The sequence below is a fragment of the Symphalangus syndactylus genome, chromosome 6 (genome assembly GCF_028878055.3).
Source record: "Symphalangus syndactylus isolate Jambi chromosome 6, NHGRI_mSymSyn1-v2.1_pri, whole genome shotgun sequence".
Lineage (NCBI taxonomy): Eukaryota > Metazoa > Chordata > Mammalia > Primates > Hylobatidae > Symphalangus > Symphalangus syndactylus.
In genome coordinates, this window is record NC_072428.2 from 92,350,076 (window position 1) to 92,375,364 (window position 25,289).

The 25,289-nt window shown below is 37.9% G+C and overlaps 1 protein-coding gene across 6 annotated transcripts in view; it reads right to left on the bottom strand.

The window, feature by feature from the left end:
* PTPN12 (protein tyrosine phosphatase non-receptor type 12) overlaps positions 1 to 25,289 on the bottom strand; it is a 109,876-nt gene that overhangs the window by 23,570 nt on the left and 61,017 nt on the right. For all 6 annotated transcript variants that reach the window (XM_055283462.2, XM_055283469.2, XM_063641547.1 and 3 more), the window contains exons 8-12: positions 22,271 to 22,413; positions 15,851 to 15,917; positions 12,248 to 12,325; positions 12,044 to 12,142; positions 4,203 to 4,288 (exon numbers count right to left, since the gene is read on the bottom strand). In XM_055283462.2, coding sequence (XP_055139437.1) covers positions 4,203 to 4,288; positions 12,044 to 12,142; positions 12,248 to 12,325; positions 15,851 to 15,917; positions 22,271 to 22,413 — 473 coding nt within the window. The remainder of the gene's footprint in view (positions 1 to 4,202; positions 4,289 to 12,043; positions 12,143 to 12,247; positions 12,326 to 15,850; positions 15,918 to 22,270; positions 22,414 to 25,289) is intronic.

Below are 25,289 nucleotides of genomic sequence, written 5' to 3' on the forward strand. Positions count from 1 at the left end.
GGAGGGACAGCATTAGGAGATACACCTAATGCTAAATGACGAGTTAATGGGTGCAGGAAATCAACATGGCACATGGATACATATGTAACAAAACTGCACATTGTGCACATGTACCCTAAAACCCTAAAGTATAATAAAAAAAAAAAGAAAAAAAAAAAAAAAAAAAAAAAAAAAAAAAAAAAAAAGAACTAGAAGAACTTGAATACTGCTGGGACATGGTGGCTCACACCTGCAATCCCAGCACTTTGGGAGGCCAAAATGGGTGGATCCCTTGAGTTTAAAACTGGCCTAGGCAACATGGAGAAAACCCATCTCTACAAAAAATACAGAAATCAGCCAGGCGTGGTGGTGTGTGTCTGTAGTTCCAGCTAGTTGGGAGTCTAGGGTGGGAGGTTCAATTGAGTTCGAGGCTGCAGTGAGCCATAATCACACCACTGCACTCCAGCCTGCGCAACAGAGCAAGGCTCTGTCTGAAAACAAAACAAAATAAAACAGGAAGAATTGGAATATTAAAAATGACTGAAAGACATGTACAGTCATGTGATGTTTCAGTCAGTGATGGGCCACACATACTATGGTGGCCCCACAAAGTTATAATGGAGCTGAAAAATTCCCATGAATTTGTAGCAAAATGCATTATTCACATGTTTGTTGTGATGCTGGTATAAACAAAGCTACTATGCTGTCAGTCATATAAAAGCATAGCACATGTAATTACGTACAGGACATAATCCTTGATAATAATGATAAAGAAAATAGTTATTGGCTTATGTACTTTTTTTTTTTTTTTTGAGAAGGAGTCTCGCTCTGTCACACCCAGGCTAGAGTCCAGTGGCGCAATCTTGGCTCACTGCAACCTCCGCTTCCCAGATTCAAGCAATTCTTTTGCCTCAGCCTCCCAAGTAGCTGAGACTACAGGTGCCTGCCACAACGCCCAGCTAATTTTTGTATTTTTAGTAAATGCAGAGTTTCGCCATGTTGGCCAGGCTGTTCTCGAACTCCCAACCTCAGGTGATCCACCCGCCTTGGCCTCCCAAAATGCTGGGATTACAGGTGTCAGCCACCGCGCCTGGCCATGTACTCACTTTTTGTTGTTAATTTTGAGTGTATTCCTTCTAATTGTTAAAAAATTAGTTAACTGTTAAACAGCTTCAGGCAAGTTCTTCAGGAGGTATTCTAGAAGAGGGCACTGTTATCATAGGGGATGACAGCTCCACGTGTGTTTCTGCCCCGATAACCTTCCAGCAGGACAAGATGTGGAGGTAGAAGGCAGTGATATTGATGATCCTGACCCTGTGTATGCTTAGGCTAATGTGTGTGTGGTCTTATTTTTAACAAAAAAGTTTAAAAAGTAAAATAATAAATAAAAATAAAATATACACACAACACATATTATATATATATATATATGGACTCAAGCAATCCGCCCACCTTAGCCTCCTAAAATGTTGGGATTACAGGCATGAGCCACTATGCCCAGCCAACATGTACTTTATTCTTATTCTTCAGACAGAGTCTTGGCCGGGCATGGTGGCTCACGCCTGTAATCCCAGCACTTTGGGAGGCCGAGGCGGGCGGATCATGAGGTCAGGAGATCGAGACCATCCTGGCTAACACAGTGAAACCCCGTCTCTACTAAAAATACAAAAATTTAGCCAGGCAAGGTGGTGGGCGCCTGTAGTCCCAGCTACGCGGGAGACTGAGGCAGGAGAATGGCGTGAACCCCAGAGGGCGGAGCCTGCAGTGAGCTGAGATCGTGCCACTGCACTCCAGCCTGGGCGACAGTGAGACTCCATCTCAAAAAAAAAAAAAAAAAGACAGAGTCTTGCTTTTTCACCCAGGCAGGACTGCAGTGGTGCGAACTTGGCTCACTGGCACCTTCGCTTCCTGGGTTCAAGCGATTCTCCTGCCTCAGTCTCCCAAGTAGCTGGGACTACAGGCGCGTGCCACTACGCCTGGCTAATTTTTCTATTTTTAGTAGAGACGGGGTTTCACCATATTGGTCAGCCTGGTCTTAAACTCCTGACCTCGTGATCTGCCTGCCTTGGCCTCCCAAAGTGCTGGGATTACAGGCGTGAGCCAGAACACCTGGCTCCATCATGTACTTTAAACAAACAATTAATGTGTTTACTATAGCCATACTGAAAAACAAAATACACTATTTTACTTGTTATCAATCTTACGATTTTGTGATTTTATTTTCAGTTACGTTGGAACAATTTATAATAGTTCTAAAACTCATCCCAACTTAGAAGTCACAAGGTTCTCTTTGTCAAAAATAATGACATTCTGGCATTTGACTCCATTACATAAAGAAGAAAAAAGGTGACCTAAGTATGTATTATAAAATCACACACAAAGAACTTTTAGAATGTATGCCTAATAAAAATCTGTCTTGAGTTGAATATTTTTTCTTAATACTCATTTGCTTTTTTCTTTATTATCTTTTTGTTTACTAGAGAGTAACAGAAGTAAAACTTTTGATCAGGTATAGGAAAAAGGCTTTAAATTCAGATATGCTAGTCTTTTTTTCCTGTAAAATTAAGAAGAGACTGCTGCTGCTACATGTACTTAGAGGTAGAAGAACATACAAATCATAAATATCAGTGTAGACCTTGAAAACCTCTATATTGGCTCAATCTCAAAAACCAAATTAAAAGACAGGGCAGCAAAAATGTTCCTCAATTTTTTTAGGGCCAGTAGTTTCTTTTAGGATTCTAGGGCTCCTGTGTGGAAGAGAGAAGTTAGAGAACTAATATTTTATAGGTTTCAACTGGCTACCTTCCACAGATGGCTAAAATGCCAACCAGTTTTGGTGGATACCAAAGTGGAAATCGAACAGGAAAGAACTACTAAAAGTTTTGTTAGTACACAGTTAACATCTTGAACATTTAAATGTTGAGACCTAACCTCATCTATATATAGGCTTCCTGAGGTTCCTTAGAGAAGTATGCAAAGGTATTCCAGAGACTATAACTACCACCACACTAAAAAAATCTGTTACTATAGACCGGGCATGTAACTACATGCTTTATATACATTATCACTAATTCTTAACAACGGAGAATACGAGTACTGTATGTCACTACAATGAAGTAAAGTATTTTCAGAGAAGTGGCTTGTCAAAGTTCATTCAGCGGCAAATGCTAAAGTTAAAATTTGGAATGGGACCTATTTATGTAAAAAGCCTCTTTATACCAGAGTATACTGCCTCTTTCTGTACTCAGCAGCTTCCTTCCCAGGCAGTTAGAATCTTGTGTGGTCAAAATGAGAGTAAATTGCTCCTGTGGTGTGCAGGGATTCTAACCAAATCTTCAGTTACTGAGGGAAGCTGCAGGCTTTTTCTTTTGTTGAGTGAGATGGTTTCATTAGAATGATCTCTTGGAATTAGCAACTCAATGCTAAGACAGGACCCTGGCCATCTGACCCAACTTTCCCCAAAGTTTTAAGACGGAAACAATTGGTGTATCCTTTATAAAAGAATTTATTTTGATAGGAAGTTAATCAGTTTTGGCAGATCTATGTGCAAGAAAGACACTATAAAATATTCTTATAGTTTTTTATTTAATCCTTAGGACAATACTTAAACAACTCCTCCTCCCCAGGATTAAGTAAATTAATCCTAGATCCCAGAGCTAAATGGCTAAAAAGGAGTTGAAACTATCTTCTTCTGACTCTGTATTCTTTCCATACTACCATGTTACTGACTAAGCAGCTACCCTGGACAAGGGAAGAAAAGAAAGATAGGAATATATATGATTTTAACTATTATAAATGAGCTTGGTAGAAAAGCAAGAAAAATTGAAGAAATAAACTCATCTTTGCTAGTAACGTTATTAAATATCTTCACACTTCTTCAATATGCATGCAATTTTTGGCAAGCATATTTAGTCATCAGGAAAAAAATGGGAATCCTTAGAATAACTAAAATTTTAGTTATATCACATATCAAAACATAAACTATAGTCAATTCATGGTAGTATCCACATTCTGCTACAGCATATTATTGAAATTTTATCCAAAATGAAACCAAATTTTTAATAAACCAGTAACAAATCAGTTGTCATATGTATGTTACACCCTAACAAAATAATAATAAAAGTTATAAAAGTAATTTAGAAATATTCAGAATTTGTCATTTTAATTAACAGTGAGTAGAAATGAGTATGCTTTTAAAGAAAACATTCGAAGACATACAATACCTGCGGGTTCTTGGTGGTTTTGGAGGAGGTGAATCTTGTTTTTCAGGCTCTATGGAGCTGACCATGTTTTCAGTGTTAATTTCATTCTGCCAAGGGAAAAAATACTTCACTAAGGTTAAGATAAAAATAATTTTTCCTCTCCATGTTTCAACTAAATTGTTTCTGTGCTTTTCAATCCTTAAAACAATGCCAATTTTGCCAAGTTCAAAAAAAAAAAAAAAAGTCTTATATTCTGGCTCTATATTTTAGCCTGAAGGACCAGACTTCAACGGAGAGATTGTATCAAAAAAACAATGCATCACAGTTACTGGAAAGATCAAGGTGTACAGCAGCATTTCAACACATCTCAAATGCTACTGTAAAAAAACAGATTCCCTAAGATAATGTGGATCAATGCATGTAGTATCCTCTCGCCCCGCCATCACTACCACTAGGAACTTAATATATGCAGAGAGAAAAAAAAGCCAACAAATAAGGCTTATACCATTTACCGAGTAATGGAGTATCTTTTTATGACTCCCCATTACTACCTAGTACTTTCAAACTGGTGGTCCTAGGATTCATTTTAACCATTTCTTGCCTCACTCTCACTCTGTCACTATGTGGAGTGCTCTAATCCATTAGGGAATATAGCTCCTATATCACTGGCTACCCGAATGGACCTCAAAAAGGCAGACAGAGCCCATCCCAGGAATATCCTTGGTTCTTGCTGGTCACAAGGACCAATAACATCATTAACATTGATGTTTCAGAGTCAATACAGGTATAAGAACCTTAGGTTTTGGACTGTGAATAGGGGAGTGGTGAAATGAAAATACTGCCTTGAATTAGTTTCACTGTCAACATATCTCATATATTTATCTAGCTAGGGTATTTTAATTCTAGGGTATATTATGTCCAGAAGACAGGAATGATTTTCACCCTTGCCAACATCTCAGATAATTTTAGACAACAGCCATCTTTACATATACTACCAACTAAGGAACTCTGAAACTGTAGTTGCATTTTGTTTTGTTGTTATCATTGGTTTTAATTAAAAGGCACTTCTGCTATGTCCATTCTAACTGTTACTTCAATTATTTCCAACTAAAAAACTAGAGATCTCAACTTCCTGGCAATTTTAAGTGCACCCTATCTCCTTATATATAATCTGATGAATTAATAGTTTTATACATCTCACTTCCTGACAAGAACAGAGTTACGTCATAAAACTTAAAGCATTCATCCTTAATTAAAGCCACCCACCAAAATCGAGGCATTGGGTGCAGAAATATCTGGCTATAGGTAGGGTGACCATATAATTTATTGTCTAAATCAGGGCTCTTTTGAGAATGAAAAAGAAGCATTATTACTATACCTAGACAAGTAGTGTGAACTGGTGTGCCTTAGGCAAATCAGGACTTTTGGTCGCCAAAGTTTCAGATCCTCAGGTACCACCAGAATTTAGAGACTCTGCATCAAAAAGGTACCCCCTAGGCTGGGCGCAGTGGCTCACGCCTGTAATCCCAGCACTTTGGGAGGCTGAGACAGGTGGATTACTTGAGGTCTAGAGTTTGAGACCAGCCTTGGCCAACATGGTGAAACCCTGTCTCCACTACAATACAAAAATTAGCCAGGCGTGGTGGTGCACATCTGTAAATCCAGCTACTTGGGAGGCTGAGGAGGAAGAATCACTTGAACCTGGGCGGCAGAGGTTGCAATAAGCTGAGATCGTGTCACTGCACTCCAGCATGGGCGACAGAGCAAGACTCTGTCTCAAAAAAAAAAAAAAGTACCCCCAACATATTATTGATCATCTGCTTATTATTTCCATTAATGATATAACCATAATTCTGTAATACTTGATATTTTGTACCAAAATGTGCATTAAGTAGGTTAAATAAAAATTAAAGGCAAACCATATGAAACTCCTTCTTTTGAACTGTTTCTAACCTACAAAACGGCATTATTTTTTGCAGCACACATAAACAAACTCATGTAATGTCAATGAAATATTTTGTTGCCAAGTGAGTGTAATATTGAATTCACAAAAACAAAACAAAACTATGTTTTCTTTGGATTTTGGAACTGCAGGTAAGGCAATGTGGACATCTAGCGAAATGCACTGAACAAAGTCAACAACGCAGAGGATACTAAAATGTAAGAAGGACATGGTATTATCTTTAAGTTCAAAATGTAGTCTGGTAAAATCCCCAGAAAAAAAGTAGAAGGGTAATACTACAGCCCCAAAGTGGCATAATCAGTACTATGAAGCTATGAAATCAGAAAAAAAAGTTATAGTTGAGAATATTAAGAATATAATTGAGAAAAAGTAAGTTGACAATATTAAGGTAAAATGTAGAATGGCATTGAGGGATTGCTAAGATTTTGACAAAAAAAGAATGAGGATTGGAAGAAGGAAAACAGGTGGAAGGGTAAAGAAAAGAGATAGTAAGGACATTTTAGGCAAACACTACATGTGACAAAGTAAAGGTTTCATGAAGGATTCCTCATTCTGGGTGAGTAAGAGCATGAAGAAACCATTAACAGGAAGAATCAAAAGAGAGCTTCTGGGAGAGATTAGCTTTCAGAACACACTGAGCTTCCTCTGATGAAAGGAATCAATGTGGCAATGCAGAACTGCAATTCGATAAAGAGCCACTACCTAAACAGCATGTACAAAATCTCCTGGTCATTGGACTTCACAATGTTCTTCTTGGATTTCCTAGTTAATGTCTCCTACACACCTACATCTTCTGACTCTCTTTTATTATCTATAATTTTTGAGTCCATATTTGTCATGCATACAACTTGCTGAAGCAATCATCAACTTTTGAAATGGAAAAGAATTTTAGGAATTAAATAATCTAATGCAGTGGCATGACCATACATCTGCAGCCTTGAACTCCTGGGCTCAAGCAATCCTTCCATCTCAGCCTCCCAAGTAGCTAGGACTACAGGCACGTGCTACCATACCCAGGTTATTAAAAAAAAAAATTGTTTTGTATAGATGGGGTCTCGCTATGTCGCCCTGGCAGGTCTCAAACTCCTGGTCTCAAGCAATTCTCCTGCCCTGGCATCCCAAAGAGCTGGGATTATAGGCATGAAATCAGCCACAGCGCCTAGCCTGTGTTCTCTTGTTTTAAACAGAACTTTCTAAAGTTATCTTGTGTACTGTTATTTTCCATATAACAGCTTTATGAAAGACTACAAAAACATTAAGAAACAAATTATCTAATATTTAAGAATATTATCAGCTGCAGAAGAAAATAAATAATAAATTAGGGTGCTTTAAAAATAAAAAAATTGTATTTTAGGAAAACAAATCCAGAATTCATGATCACATCTAAAATGTACTATAAAAACACAATAAAAGGACCATAACACAAACTATTATCGCTATTACTTAATCATTCTAGAATTGAAATACTGGTGTTGACAGTACTTGTAACAGAGTCCTTTACATACAGGATATAAAGGCACAATGCACAACTTAACAAATGTTTGCTTATTAAGGTACTTCTAAATCCTCAGTCAATATGATACAGGCTTACAGAATAAATTTTCTCTTTAGATCTCTCACTCCAGGAAGTCACCGTAGTTATAAATATCTCTAAAAAATACTATTTATTTTAAAGTCTTAAATAACCAACTAGTATATCAAACTAAAATTTCTACAGAAATAATTCTGGAACGCAGAACATTTAAACAAAACTTTTACCGATTAACTAAATTGTCAGAAAAGTAGTAAGTGGGGACTTATTTTTACTTCTCACAGCATAGCTTCTAAATAGTAAATACACCTTCCAAGTCATTTTATTCAACCGCACAGTTCTAAGATGAGTTTTCTCAATTTTTCAGATTCCACATTTTCTTTAAGATTTATGGTCTGCAACCACAGACAGCCATCCTATAAAAAGAGTCACTTATATTTACAAGTTTACAGAAAACATGATTTCTTAAGAGGAAAATATTAAAAAGTTATCTGGAATGATAATCCATCTTTTCTTCTGTGTTTTTTTACTATTTATCCATTCATCTATGGAGAGATTTCTCTCAAACATTTAGTTTATGTCTACTATGTACCATGCAATGAGGTAAGAAAGTAGGTTTGAAGTAACTACTTATCTGCTGTGGGTATTATTTCATCTCATCTCCTACAAAGTATGACTTTTTTATTATATTCCCGTAAAGCTCTGACCTATTAGACAGAGTCTATGACAGAATTATAATCCTAGTATAGATTTCAGGATATTAAAAAAGGATTGATTCAATGGAATAAAACCTTACAAAGATCAGACTTCGATCTAATGAGAAAAAGATGAAAAGGTGATGCAGTATTTATCACATATTTTCTGGAGATTATTTAAATATAGTTAAAAGCTTTAAAAAATATAACAATAGCTGGGCACAATGGCTCATGCCTGTAATCTCAGTGCTTTGGGAGGCTGAGGTTGGGGAAGACTGTTGGAGCCCAGGAGCTTGAGACCAACCTGGCACATAGTGAGATAACATCTCTACAAAAAAATTTTTAAAAAAATTAGCTCGGTGTGGTATACGTGCCTATAGTCTCAGCTACTTGGGAGGCTGAGGCAGGAGGAAAGCTTGAGCCCAGGAGGTTGAGGGCGCAATGAGCCCTGATTGTTTCACTGCACTCTGGCCTGGGCGAAATAGCGAGACCTTGTCTCAAAAAAAACAAAACCAAACCCAAACACTGAATATTGCAATAAAAGAACTTTAGCCTGTAATTCCTGCACTTTGGGAGGCTGAGGTGTATGGATTGCTTGAGTCCAAGGATTTGAGTCCAGGCTGGGCAACACAGTAAAACCTCGTCTCTATAAAAAAATAAACTCGGCAAGGTGGTATATCCGTGAGTCTGGGAGGCTAATCTTTTTTGTATTTTTGGTAGAGATGGGGTTTTGCTATGTTGGCCAGGCTGGTCTTCAACTCCTGGCCTCAGGTGATCCTGCCTGCTTCAGCCTCCCAAAGTGCTAGGATTCCAGGCATGAGCCACTGCATCCAGCCTAAAAACCTGTATTTCCAGATATAAAAACTTTAGCTTTGAAATTAATCTTGAATTCATGGAATAAACCAGAAATACTTTTCAATTAAAGTTTAAAGATGCTGGGTGCAGTAGCTCATGCCTGTAATCCTGGCACTTTGGGAGGCTGAGGTGGGTGGATCACTTGAGGTCAGGAGTTCAAGACCAGCCTGGCCGCCGGGCGCGGTGGCTCACGCTTGTAATCCCAGCACTTTGGGAGGCCGAGGCGGGCGGATCACGAGGTCAGGAGATCGAGACCACGGTGAAACCCTGTCGCTACTAAAAATACAAAAAAATTAGCCGGGCGTGGTGGCGGGCGCGCCTGTAGTCCCAGCTACTCGGAGAGGCTGAGGCAGGAGAATGGCGTGAACCCAGGAGGCGGAGCTTGCAGTGAGCCGAGATTGTGCCACTGCACTCCAGCCTGGGCGACAGAGCGAGACTCCGTCTCAAAAAAAAAAAAAAAAAAAAAAAGACCAGCCTGGCCAACATGGTGAAAGCCTGTCTCTACTAAAAATACAAAAATTAGCTGAGCATGGTGGTGGGCGCCTGTAATCTCAGCTACTTGGGAGGCTGAGGCAGGAAAATCACATGAACCCGGGAGGCAGAGGTTGCAGTGAGCCGAGAGTGTGCTACTACACTACATCCTGGGCAACAGAGTGAGACTCCATTTCAAAAAAAAAAACAAAAAAAAAAACCCCAAAATTAAGGAAAAGTATTTAGAGCCTACTCAGCTTTTTGAAATATTAAATACCTCAACTTAGATTAAATTATAAAAAATGATATAAATGTTTGGCCGGGCGCAGTGGCTCACACCTATAATCCTAGCACTTTGGGAGGCTGAGACATGGGGATCACCTGAGGTCAGGAGTTTGACACCAGCCTGGCCAACATGGCAAAACTCCATCTCTACTAAAAATACAAAAATTAGCTGGGCGTGTTGATACATGCCTGTAATCCCAGCTATTCAGGAGGCTGAGGCAGGAAAATCACTTGAACCCCAGAGGCAGAGGTTGCTATTAGCAGAGATTGTGCCACTGCACTCCAGCCTAAGTGACAGAGTGAGACTTCATCACCAAAAGAAAAACAAAAAAAACCCCAAAAAAAACAATCAAACAAAACAAACAAAAAACACATTCAAGGCCAGGCGCGGTGGCTCATGCCTGTAATCCCAGCACTTTGGGAGGCTGAGGTGGGAGGATCACGTGAGGTTGCGAGTTCGAGACCAGCCTGACCAACATGGAGAAACTCCGTCTCTATTAAAAACACAAAATTAGCCGGGCGTGGTGGCCCATGCTTGTAATCTCAGCTACTAGGGAGAGGCTGAGGCAGGAGAATTGCTTGAACCTGGGAGGCAGAGGTTGCGGTGAGCCAAGATTGCGCCACTGCACTCCAGCCTGGGCAACAATAGCAAAACTCCATTTCAAAAAACAAAATAAAACAAAACAAAAACACATTCGATTCTACATTATAAAATATTTGGCTAGATTCAGAGCATGTCATAATAGGATTTAATTAAGCTAAAGGCATTGTAGGAGGATCTCCTTGCACAATAATTCCTATGTTAATGAAGGAATAAGAATGAGGTCACATAAAACTTAAAAACGTGAAATTGTCACTTGGCTGATAAAAGAAATGCATATTTCCTAAAACTCATGGACCAATATTAGATTATCCTAACAAACTGAGATCAGCATTTGGTAATAAATCTGTCATTTGGAAAACCAAGAAAGTTCAAACAAATATTCTGGGAACTGACAAAACCAATTAAAGAAGGAAAAGGAAAATGAAGGTTATAAATTTTGCAACTTATTTTCTCATACTTGGTTTAACAATGTAATAGTTATCATAGACTCAATGACAAAGATGTAAACAAATTCTACAAAAAAAAAAAAAGCTCAGCACCTTCAGGGACAAGGTGGTTATATATAGAAGTGAAACAAGACAATTGGTTAGAAAACAAAGGCAGAAATGAGAACACTAAGAGAATACAGTGTTTTTGTCAGGTCTAGAAGTTGAATATCCAATAAGATGTTACAAGGCTAAAATAACACTGAATTACAACACAACAAAAGGGAGTTAACTGTGGCTCTTTAATTCTGCTTAACTGAAAAGCATATACACAAGGCCAGGAGTGTTGGCTCATGTCTGTAATCCCAGCACATTGGGAGGCCAAGGCGGGCAGACCACCTGAGGTCAGGAGCTCGAGACCAGCCTGGTCAACATGGCGAAACTCCATCTCTACTAAAAATACAAAAATTAGCTGGGCACGGTGGCGTGCACCTGTAATCCCAGCTACTCAAGAGGCTGAGGCAGGAGAATCACTTGAACCTGGGAGGTAGAGGTTGCAGTGAGCTGAGATTGTGCCATTGCACTCCAGCCTGGGCAGCGAGAGTGAAACTCTGTCTCAAAAAAAAAAAGAAAAGAAAAGAAGAGCATATACACAAATAACTAAAACACTTTATACAAAATGAAATTCAAGTAGAATCAATGCAGAATTACTTAGGTGGAAGGGAAGAGTAAAGAGAACAATGCAATTATTTTTTTAAAAAGTAAAACATTAACAAATTATATGATTTTTGACATGAGATCTTTCCTAACTTTATTTCATTTAGAACATAATTTACCTTATATTGGAGTCATTAAATAGCCATCATAATACAGATACAAATAAGCAGGAAATGAGTTTAAGTAAAAATGTTAAGTGTCCTGGATATTATTCTCATGTTAGACAAAACACAAGATGACAAAAAAAAAAAGGCTAAATATTACATCTTAACAAAGAGTAAAAGTTTCCTAAAATTAATAGGCCAAGAACACCTACCACTCCATCAGCAATTTTCTGAGCTCCATGAATTTCATATAGTTGTAGCTGTTTTTCAAACAGCTGGGCAATAGCTCTATGAACAAGCTCATATTGCTCCTATGAAGGAGAAAAATGATTAAAAAACAAAAAGAAAAAAACATTTTAAAAAAGAAGAAAGCATTTATAAAATAGCAGTTTATAAAGGGAAACAAACAACTATACCTTTGTTTGTACTGCAGAATGCCTTTGTGTTCTCATTTCTTGTATTAAATTAAATACATTAAATTCCTCTGGTATTTTCTAAAACAGAAAATTTAATACATAAACTTTGTGTATCTATTCAGAAAATAGTAAAATATTCTTCAGCTTTTCACATAAAACTTAAATACCTGCTGGTTTACTGCAAACATTTATTGAACACTACTTAATGTATCTCAGACACAGTGCTTGGCACTGTGGAAACAAAACTGTTCTTGACCCTCAGCATTCAAGCTGGGGAGACAGTTATGTCCAGCCAAAGTATGACTGCAGTATACAGGGAATAAAGAGGCTGTGGCTAACTGTTGAGTGTGTGGAGTTACAACATAGTTGGATACCAAAAGAAGGTTATCCCATAAAAAGTGAAGGAAATATACATAAGCACAGCAGATTGAATGTATAATCTATGTGGGGAGTTGAGAAGTTTGATGTAAATAAAGCTTAAGACTAAAAGAAGAAGAAGGTACTCAAAGGAGAGAAGACAAGGATATTTGGGATCAGACTGTGAACATTATAAAGAGATTGAATTTATTCTATAGGCCAGTATCTCCTGGATTGGCTATATAAGGACCAGCTAAAAGACCTAGGTAAAAATATAGATCCTTTGGCTCTATCTTGGGGAACAAATTATGAAACGACCTAGACAATTTTTTTGTGTATATGGAATTGGGACTATGCAATAGGCAATGTTGACATGAGAAGATCTGATATTCATACAATTTTTGTATCAGGGAAGAGGACAGTCTGAAAGAGTGAGAAACTGGTAGAGGTTTACAGAAGCGGGAAGAGGACAGTCTGAAAGAGTGAGAAACTGGTAGAGGTTTACAGAAGCAGAAATATCGTAACTGTTATCAACAAGAATATTTTGGAGTGATTAAGATGGAAGGGTCAAACATGATTTCCAGGTTTGCTGCTTGGAAGTCCTTATATATATCATAAGATTTTTGTTTTTTTTTTTGTTTTTTTTTTGAGATGGAGTCTCGCTCTCTCACCCAGGCTGGAGTGCAGTGGCGTGATCTCCGCTCACTGCAAGCTCCGCCTCCGCGGTTCACACCATTCTCCTGCCTCAGCCTCCCAAGTAGCTGGGACTACAGGCGCCTGCCACTATGTCTTGGCTAATTTTTTTTGTATTTTTAGTAGAGACGGGGTTTCACCATGTTAGCCAGGGTCGTCTCGATCTCTTGACCTCGTGATCCGCCTGCCTCGGCTTCCCGAAGTGCTGGGATTACAGGCGTGAGCCACCGCGCCCGGCCAAGATTTTTACATGAAGACTTAACCTAGGCAGGGTGTGGTGGCTCATGCCTGTAATCACAGCACTTTGAGAGGCCAAAGCAAGCGGATCACCTGAGGTCAGGAGTTTGAGACCAGCCTGAAACACAGTGAAACCCCACCTCTACTAAAAATACAAAAATTAGCCAGGCATGGTGCCACGTGCATGTAATCCGGGCTACTCGGGAAACTAAGGCAGGAGAATCACTTGAACCTGAGAGTCAGAGGTTGCAGTGAGCCGAGATCACGCCACTGCCCTCCAGCCTGGACGACAGAGTCAGACTCCATCTCAAAAAAAAAGAGAGAGAACTATGTTCAAAATACACAACTTTTATTTTATTTTATTTTTTGAGACGGAGTCTTGCTCTGTCACCCAGGTTGCAGTGCAGTGGCACAATCTCGGCTCACTGCAACCTCTGCCTCCCAGGTTCAAGCAATTCTCCTGCCTCAGCCTGCCAAGTAAATGGGATTACAGGCGCAGGCCACCACGCCTGGCTAATTTTTGTATTTTTAGTAGAAATGGGGTTTCACCATGTTGGCCAGGTTGGTCTCAAACTCCTGACCTCAGGTGATCCACCCACCTCAGCCTTCGAAAGTGCTGGAATTATGGCATAAGCCATGGCACCTAGCCAAAATACACAACTTTTAAAATGACCAGATGTTTGTTTTGTTTGCTAGCATTCATTTACATGTCCCTTCTCATTCCAATTTTAATCTTTGACTTTTATGTTAAAATGCGATAGGATTCCAGTTAAATTTTGTTCACTTAAGCATTTTCAATTGAGAATTAGATGATTATAGTTTTTTAGGAAAAAAATATTTAACCCCAGAGGGCTTTTTAAGGAACTGTTTAACATGTAAATATTTCCTTGCAACAATAAAAAATGGAGAGACGGCAGGTAAAAAAGAGAAATAAGGGTAAGAAGGAAGAAAAAGAAAAAAGAAACATTTTATTAATTCTACTCCGTACAAGACAAAGATGAACAATTCATGGAAACTATACAGCTACGAAGGATTAAAGGTGCCTCTCTAGAAATGAACACATTATGGAACCAGCAAAAGAATCAAATGTATACATAATGAAGAGACTTATTTTTCAAATCTATAATGAAGGCTGGATCTTATTTATCTCTGTATATCCACAGTATCAAACACTATTTCTTGGAAAAAGCAGTAGTAGGAACAACAATCACAACAGCAACAGTAATCAACACTAACAATAAACTGAGTACTTACAATTTACCACACATAGTTCTGAAGAACTTCACAAAAGTTAATTTAATTCTTATGCATTACTACCACTATGACCCCTACTTTCTGATAAAGAAATAGAGGCACTATGGTATTAGTATTTTGACCAAGATCCCACAGCTAGTAAATGAGAAAGCCAGAATTATAATCTGGGCAATTTGGCTCATGTCAGCATTCATAGACTACAATACTATAATGTCTCCAGCAGGCATAAATACATGCTGAATGAAATACACTTATACCTAGAATAAACATAAAAGGCAATGGGATGGGAACGGTAGCTCACGCCTATAATCCCGGCACTTTGGAAGGCTGAGATGAGTGGATCACCTGAGGTAAGGAGTTTGAGACCAGCCTGGCCAACATGGTGAAACCCTGTCTCTACCAAAAATATAAAACATTAGCTGGGCGTGATGGCAGGCACCTGTAATCCCAGCTGCTAGGGAGGCTGAAGCAGGAGAATGGCTTCAACCCAAGAGGCGGAGGTTGCAGTGAGCTGAGATCGCACCATCGCACTCCAGCCTGGGCAACAAGAGTGAAACTCTATCTCAAAAAAAAAAAAAAAAAAAAAAAAAAAAAAAAAAAAAAAAAAAAAAAAAGCAATGAAAATTCAGTATTGGAAAAGTCACTAACAGTTTATATCCTAATGCAAGGATTCACTCACCTAGAACACTCTCACATTGTTGCCCAATGCATCCTATCAAGGCAATATGCAGCAATTATACCTTTTCTCCACTTTTCTTTCTTTTTTTAATCATTTTTATTTTTTAATTATTTTTAGAGACGGGGGTCTCCCTATGTTGCCCAGGCTGGTCTTGAGCCCCAGGGCTCAAGCGATCCTCCTACCTTGGCCTCCCAAAGTACTGGGATTACAGGCGTAAGCCACTGTGCCCGCCCTTCACTACCTTTATTTCTTACTTAATAAAACTACTTTGGAAAAAATAACATGTATAATAAAATATACACTATAATTTACTGCAATTAATAATGAAGTTTGAAAATCATAATAGATCAATTGAACATAATGCTACAAAAAATTATTCTTACCCCAGCTTTTAGTAAATTCCACGTATAATCTATGGCACAAATGGCACCTGTTCTTCCACAGCCTGCACTAAGGATATAAAGTTTGAAAAAAATTGATTTTTGTGATAAAACAACTATAAAATAAATGTGGATAGACATGTTAATATTCAGAAACAAAAAATCATTTAAGAAGTTTGACAAAATTCTACTTGGTAAACAAAACACAACTTACAGTGTGTTCATGGCAACATCTGTTACATAGAATACATATACATATACACTATGATTTTTCCTATATGTACATACTTATGATAAAGTTTAATCTATAAATCAGGAACAACAAGAGATTAACAACAATAACTAATAATACATTAGAACAATTACAACAATCTATCACTACTCACTACCTAACTACTGTTGAGGTTTGGGCCATTATAAGTAAAATAAAGGTCATGTGAACATAACCACTGGGACACCATGACAGTCCATCTGATAACTGCAGTATCTACTATGTGACTAATGGGCTGGTAGAGTCTACAGTGTGTACACACTGAACCATGGGATGATTTATCTCTCAAGCAGGACATACTTCCCCATGCTTCTCAGAATGGTGCAGCATTTAAAACTTACAAAGTGTTTACTTCTGAAATTTTCCATTTGATATTTTTGAACTATGAGTAACTGAAACTGAGGACAGTGGAGTCTTGAATAAGGAGGGCCTATTGTCTATCTTTTAAACATTTCATTCAAGGGGTTGGACGCAGTGGCTCATGCCTGTTGTCCCAGCACTTTGGGAGGCCAAGGCAGAAGGACTGCTTGAGCCTGGGAGGTTGAGGCTGCAGTAAGCCATGATGGCACCAATGCACTCCAGCCTGGGTAACAGAGTGTGACTTCATCTCAAAAAGAAAAACAAAAATTAATTTAAGGAACTTCCAAGAGTAAGTGACACACAGAATAGCTACTAAGTTGTCACTCTGGAAGTCTAATGCTACATCAGAAAACATGACTAGTTAACAACGTCTTACAGAGACATATTTATTCTATGTTCAAGATGGCTCTTGTGGCTGGGCACAGGGGCTCACGCCTGTAATCTCAGCACTTTGGGAGCCTGAGGCCGGTGGATCACTTGAGGTCAGGAGTTTGAGACCACCCTGGCCAACGTGGTGAAACCCTGTCTCTACTAAAAACACATAATTAGCTGGGTGTGGTGGCAGACACATGTAATCCCAGCTAGTCAGGAGGCTGAGGCAGGAGAATCACTTGAACCGGGGATGTGGAGGTTGCAGTGACCCAAGATCGTGCCATTGCACTCCAGCCTGGGCAGCAAGAGCAAAACTCCATCTCAAAAAAAAAAAAAAGCTCTTGTTTTAGAGTACAGGACGAAATGGTACATCATTTTAATCTACAGAAGGCATAGGAAAGGTGAAGAATGCTGTAAGCCCTAGTAAATGGATTGAGCAACAGCAGTGATTTCATCAAAAGAACAAGACAATGATACGCTCTCGTATCCCAAAAAACTAATGGGAGCTGGGGAATGTAGAGTAACATACCATAGATTTTTTCATTTTAAAACATGACAGGCTGGGCTCAGTGGCTCACGCCTGTAATCCCAACACAATGGGAGGCCAAGGGGGGCGGATTACCTGAGGTCAGGAGTTTGAGACAAGCCTGGCCAACGTGGTGAAACCCCGTCTCTACTGAAAATACAAAAAAAAAATTAGCCAGGCGTGCTGGCGGGCGCCTGTAATCCCAGCTACTTGGGAGGCTGAGGCAGGAGAATCGCTTGAACCTGGGAGGCGGAGGTTGCAGTGAGCTGAGATCACGCCATTGCACTCCAGCTTGGGCGACAGAGCGAGACTCTGTCTCAGAAAAAAAAAAAAAGAAACACATGACAAAAGTATTTTAAAGTAACTGCTTCTCAACTTGAGAAAGGCTTATGCATCTTAGAATTGAAAATCACTATGAGTAATTATAAGATGTTACTGACATCACCAGAATAATCTTTGGCAAAAACCCCCCCAAAGTTGTGTAGCATTTTAATGCATATTTTGAAACTGCTGATATACCTATCAGCAGTTTGTTAAACATGTAACCTAAAATTCCTGATAAAAGTACACTATAAACAACCTAGAAAGATTTTTAAAAACTCTTAATAATAAACATAATCAATTATATTAATTTTTAGTTGTTGATACATTTGTGAATTCTGTGCATCAAAACATTTATAGAATTTTAGTTGAGTTACTGGGATAAATTATATATATCGAAAATTTGATAGCTAAAAGTATAATATAAAGATACAGATAACCAGATCAATGAAACACAATAGAAAGTTCAGGAACAGATCTGAGTACATGTAACATTTCTTACATAACAGTGAATTCTCCAGAGATTAGACCGTTCAATAAGTAGCAAAGGAAAAGTTAGCTATCTATGAAGAGCAAAAAATTAAATTCTGATCACACACCTTAACCATAAAAAATCCAGGTGGATTAAAAAAAATATATATATATGATATAAACATATTGGATATTTATCCAATAATAAATGTTAACAAGTAAATCTATGAAAGTACTAAAAATATATGCAAAATATATACACTATTGTGTTAGGGAAAGACTTTTTATGTATAAATATCTCAATGGACAAAAACCATTCAAAAATCTGACATGACAAAATGAAACTTATGTATCACAAACAGGCAGAAGACGGGAAAAATCACGGTACTTACAACATGACTAAAAGTTAATGTCCTCAATATATAAAGAATTTATGTAATTATTAAAAGATGAGGCCGGGCGCAGTGGTTCACGCCTGTAATCCCAGCACTTTGGGAGGCCAAGGAGGGTGGATCACCTGAGGTCGGGAGTTCAAGACCAGCCTGACCAACATGGAGAATCCCCAACTCTACTAAAAATACAAAATTAACCGGGTGTGGTGGTGCATGCCTATAATCCCAGCTACTCGGGAGGCTGAGGCAGAAGAATCACTTGAACCCAGGTGGCGGAGGTTGCAGTAAGCCAAGATCGCACGACTGCACTCCAACCCCAGGCGACAGCGCAAGACTCTGTCTCAAAAAAAAAAGGAAGAAAAAAACATTTAAAAAGCAAACAAAGGCTGGGTACGGTGGCTCACACCTGTAATCCCAGCACTTTAGGAGGTGGAGGTGGGCAGATCATGAGGTCAGGAGTTCAAGACCAGTCTGGCCAACATAGTGAAACCCCGTCTCTACTAAAAATATCCAAAATTAGCTGGGTGTGATGGTGTGTGCCTGTAATCCCAGTACTCGGGAGGCTGAGGCAGGAGAATCGCATGAACCAGGAGGCAGAGGTTGCAGTGAGCTGAGATCGCGCCATTGCACTCCAGCCCGGGCGACAGCGCAAGACTGTCTCCAAAAAAAAAAGCAAACAAAAAGATAACACACAGTATTGGGGAAGGTAGAGGGAAATAGGTACTCTCACATACTGCCAGCAGTAGAATTAAGTAGCATCAATTTTCTGGATAACACATTAAAAAATACTCATTAAAATACTTTAAAAGTTTATGTCCTTGACCAAGAAATCTCACTTCTGGATATTTATCCAATAATAAATTTGTCCTAATAATTGCAGATGTGCTCAAAGATTTAACAATAAGATGGCCACTAAAGTAAATTAAAAACAAAAAATTGAGTGGCCACTAAGCATTTAAACTGCTGTATAAAATAGTTGAAGCAGAGGTTACAGTGAGCCGAGATTGCCATTGCACTCCAGCCTGGGCAGCAAGAGCGAAACTCCGTCAAACAAAATAAAACAAAACAATACTGTATGTACACATACACACACTGAAAGGACACATTCCCGAGTTTTAACAATGGTTATCTCCAGTGGAACTAGTGGAAAGCAAAAGAATTTTCTTGCTTTTATGAATGTGTTTTCTAAGTCATTACAGTTAACGTACTGTTTTGATTGTCTAAAAATATTTAATGGTCAATTTATTTTTTGATGAAAAGCCTTCCTATACAAATGGATTTATGATTGAACAGGAAATTATTTTAACTAACTTATAAGAAGTCAAAGTGAAAGCAATTTATCTTTTAATTCTATAATTAAACATATTGTGTATTTTTATCTGGTCAATCCTACTTAATTAAATGGTCAACGAACCACTGAATTAACCACAGAAAAAAATAGTTTTAATGAACTTGTTAACTGATTCCCACATCTCCACCAGCAAGTTACTTTCCTGGCCCATGAATAAAAAGTAGCCCTTTTACATCATTAATTATGAGCATTACGGTCAAACCAAGTGAATAAGAAAACTATCTTCAGTGCTTCAACTCCACTGAAAAAATATTTTAACGATGTAAATAATAAAAAATAAATCTCTAAGTTTGAAAAATCTCATTTACTTTTTATAACAAATGTGAATGCAGATAACAAGTCCCTTAGAGGAATAAATTGATAGGTCTTATGAAATAAGTACTATGACTGTAAGGCCTTCAGAAGAATCTAATGTAAACTAAAAATTCAGAGTAGAAAAACTGTCTAAGGATTCAAGTAGCTTCTACTATGTAGAAACCCATACCTATATAATGAAATTCCAAAAATTAGGTTTCAAAATATCCTGTATCATCCATATTATAATGATACCTATATTCTTTTTTTTTTTTAAAGATAGGGTCTACTATGTCACCCAGGCTGGAGTGCAGTAGTGTAATCATTGCTTACTGCAGCCTCAAAGTTCTGGGCTCAAGCAATCATCCTGCCTCGGCCTCCCAAAGCACTGAGCCACTATACCCGGCCATGACACTTATTGCAAACATTTAGTATTTTCTTGACTAATTCAGTCTTGTGCTTTTCCTTTTAAAGGGGTATTTTCCATTACACTCCTAAATCCATAATACAAATTAAGCTTTGTTTTATGTATTACATATAATGTATACATATATGTGCATATGTATTATGTATATTTAGCTTTGTATTACATATTAATATATTACCTATTTATTATGTATTTAGCTTTGTATTATTTGCATCATGAGAATGACCAGATGACAGAAATAAGCCAAAATGTTAGATTAAGAAAAGTTGGTTATCTTAAACTGATTTCTCTTAGCTAAAATACATTATACAATTAACCCCCCTTCTAGAATACAAAATTAACTGCCCCCCAAGAATAAACGAATCTCATGTTCATTCCCCCAAAGTCAAAGGCAGAGTTTACATGATTTCTTAACACATCCAAACGAGTAATTTTGCAAAACCTAATTGAACTTCAAATATTATTTGAACAAATGAAAAGATTTCTATTGTGCAATTTAAAGTAGGTGCACCTATACTTGTCCTTTCACATTCAGAGGTAGCTTAACTAGGTCAGTAATCATTGAATTTTATGTAATGCTTATAATGAAGTAATCTACTATAAAACATAGTAATAGTTTATATTACTTTACTACAAGAATGCTGGCTTCCTGCTTTAAATTTTTCAGTAGCTATAAATTATAAAATTTCATAATATGATAGGCAGTGGTGCAAACGTGGAAACTGATGTTCCCCAAGAATAAAAACAGCATTTAGTTTTTCATCAAAACACACTTTTTAATCTCAATGTAACAGCTCTGAGATTGGTATGTATCTTACCACCAATGGCTTCTTACAAATGACATTTTCCCCTTATAATTGGCAGTGATTTTTTTACTGTTAATATACATAATAATGGTGTGTCTTAGAATTGATGATATCTTAGATCAATAAGACCTATGTATGTACATCTTACATATATTAAACAAAGAAAGTCATGTTGCCAGGCGTAGTGGCTCATGCCTGTAAGCCCCAAGACTCTGGGAGAGCAAAGTGGGAGAATCACTTGAGGACAGGAGTTCGGATCAGCCTGGGCAACAGAGCAAGACCTGGTCTCTTAAAAACAATTTTCTTTAATTAAAAAAAAAATTAGTTCAGTGTGGTAGCACATGCCTGTAGTCCTGGCTACTTGGGAAGTTGAGGCACAAGGATCACTTCAGGCCAGGAGTTTGAATTTACAGTAAGCTACAATTGTGCCACTGCACTCCAGCCTGGGCATCAGAGCAATATCCTGTTTTTAAAAATCTCATGTCAATGTTTATCAGGAATGAAAATTGTTTGGTCATTGTTTCAGGGAAATTGATTAAAAGAAAATACTACTATATTGACTTTAAAAAGTAGAGTATGATGAGGATCCGAGCTTTCCACCATGTGAATACTGTTTTCAAATACATGATCCTGTGTTTTAATGCAACAATATTCTAAACGGTCTGTCAACCAAATGAGACCACATCAACTTACAAGGCCCTAGTCCAAACATTATTATCAAGGCTAGGAGAAATTCAAGATTACTATCATATTAATGCAGAAATAAAACCTTGTATAACATCAAACTTAAATAAAAATAATGTATTTACAAACTTGGGAAATTCTTTTGTACCTGCAATGAATACAAATAGGAACATCTTCATGTTCTTGATATTTCCTCATTAAGCTTATCATGTCCAGAATAGAATCAAATGATGAAGGAACATCATGGTCTGGCCAGTTCACATAATGAAACTGATACAGCCTACGAGATTCCTTCAAGAAAAACAGAAAGTCGACAATTATGAAAATACTTTGCAAAGTTTAAAGCTGCACAGCTCATTTAAACTGCCATTTCTAAGAGATTTGTGTGGCATTTAGCACTGCTTTTAAAAAAACCCAAATAAATAATAGCCGACACTTATTGACTGTTTAACACATGCCAAATGCCTTTAGCACTGCTTTTAAAAAAACCCAAATAAATAATAGCCGACACTTATTGACTGTTTAACACATGCCAAATGCCTAAGGGCTTCACATGTAACAATTTAATTTCCATGAGGAAAGTACTGTTAATACCATCCTCATTTTATAACTGAGATATACAGATAAAATAACTTGCCCAAACTTTCCTAAGAAGTGACAAGTGTGAGCTCTAAACCAGGCAGTTCTACTTCCAGAGCATGTACTTTAAACATTACACTATATATACTATTTAACTAATCCACACTATTAAATGGATGAGCAATATACCGTAAGCACCATGTTACACTAGGTTAGAGTAGTATCCATTGTAATCAGAAGACTAACAGAATATTAAACTGAAAAAGAACGGAGAGATGAATTTGTCCAATCCCAAACTCACTAGTCTTCTTACAGATTAGTGGTTCTCAATATATGGTCTGGGTACCCCCTCCCCTCAACCCTTTTGAGGGGGTCTATGAGCTTTAAATAATTCTCAGAATAATACTAAAATGTTACTTGCCTTATTCTTTAACAGCCAATAAAATATATGCCTATGTATTCATGTTTTTTAAAAACTTCTCAGTTTTAATTTCAAATATAGTATATACTGAAAGATATAACCCACAGAAACAAAAACTTTGGGATCCTCAATAACTTTGAAGAATGTAAAGGTGTACTGATGTCAAATGTTTTGACAATGGTTATTGCAGGTGTTTAACAGAAACAGCAATACTCGGAATCTAAGCAAACCATACTCAAATTCTACTTTTGCCATTTCCTAAATAACTTCAGGTAAGCTATTTAACTTCTTAAAGTTTATGTATCTTCATCTATGTGCAACAGACATAGCAGTATCTGGATATGATGCAGTTAGCAGGATTAAGATGCCTCATCTACTACAGAAATTCATTAAGGTACTTATTATTATTACTGTAGATTAAAAAATTAGCAACCAGTCCAGACTCAGTGGCTCACATCTGTAATCCCAACACTTTGGGTGGCCAATGCAAAAGGCAACATCACTTGAGGCCAGGAATTTGACAGCAGCCTGAGCAACACGGCAAGACTCCATCTCTATAAACTATAAAAAATTTAGCTGGGTTTGGTGGCTCATGCCTATAGTCTCAGATACTAGGAAGGCGGAGATGGGAGGGCTGCTTGAGCTCAGGAGTCCAGCCTGGGCAATATATAGTGAGACCCTGTTGCCAAAAAAAAAAAAAAAAAAAAAAAAAAAGTCGGGGCACTGTGGGGGGTTTCAACTAAAAACAATATATACCTAAATGAAGACTTAGCTTTGATAGTGACTTTTCTTTAACAAATTGTAAACTAGTGAAACAGGGTAATAATTATATAAACAATGCAATAACCTGCTTACTGCAATAGAGTAAAAATATTTGCTGCAAAGAAGGCATAACTATTCCAAATTTAATAAATTTAGGGTATGTTATAATATTACTTTATTATGTAATGTGATAAGCATAAATGTCAAGATACTAAATATTACACTCTCATTTTCATCTTCATAACTAAAAAATTACCAAATTTCATTAACTATGTTAAATAACATAGTCTACTATTTATATAGCTTGTTTTATTTTTTTAGTAGCTAAAAGTTGATTAGTTTGCAAAGACAAAAATTAACTTCACATGCTTTAAAAATAAAAATTGCTGATACTTTTTTTACTTACAAAAAACTACCAAGCAGATATAAAGCAAAATAATAATATATATTATATATATTATTTGTATTTTGCAGATATAAAGCAAAATAATTTTCTAGCAAATCCATTTTAAAACATTTAGGTAGTAGTATTATATTTTCTATTTTTAAAAAATTTTATTTATGGCCGGGCGTGGTGGCTCACGCTTGTAATCCCAGCACTTTGGGAGGCTGAGGCGGGCGGATCACGAGGTCAGGAGAACGAGACCACGGTGAAACCCCGTCTCTACTAAAAATACAAAAAATTAGCCGGGCGTGGTGGCGGGCGCCTGTAGTCCCAGCTGCTCAGAGAGGCTGAGGCAGGAGAATGGCGTGAACCCGGGAGGCGGAGCTTGCAGTGAGCCGAGATTGTGCCATTGCACTCCAGCCTGGGCGACAGAGCGAGACTCCGTCTCAAAAAAAAAAAAAAAAAAAAATTATTTATTTTATTTTTTGAGACGGAGTCTCGCTCTGTCGCCCAGGCTGGAGTGCAGTGGCACCATCTCGGCTTATTGCAACCTCTGTCTCCCAGGCTCAAGCAATTCAGTAGCTGGGATTATAGGTGTGCACCACCATGCCCAGCTAATTTTAGCATTTTTTAGTAGAGATGGGGCTTCGCCGTGTTGGCCAGGCTGGTCTTGAATTCCTGGCCTCAACTGACTCACCCGCCTCAGCCTCCCAAAGTGTTGGGGATTACAGGCGTGAGCCACCACACCTGGCCTCAACTTTTATTTTGGATTAAGGGGTACACGTGCAGGTTACATATGTATGTTGTATAACGCTGAGGTCTGGAATACAAATGATCCTGTTACCCAAGGAGTGGGCATACTACCCAATAGGTGGTTTTTCAGCCTACACTCCCCTCCCTCTCTATATCTTCTCTTTGAAAACTATTCTCTATTCTCAAAACCATTTTTGAGAGTCTCGCTCTGTTGCCCAGGCTGGAGTGCTGTGGCACAATCATGGCTCACTGCAGCCTCAACCTCCC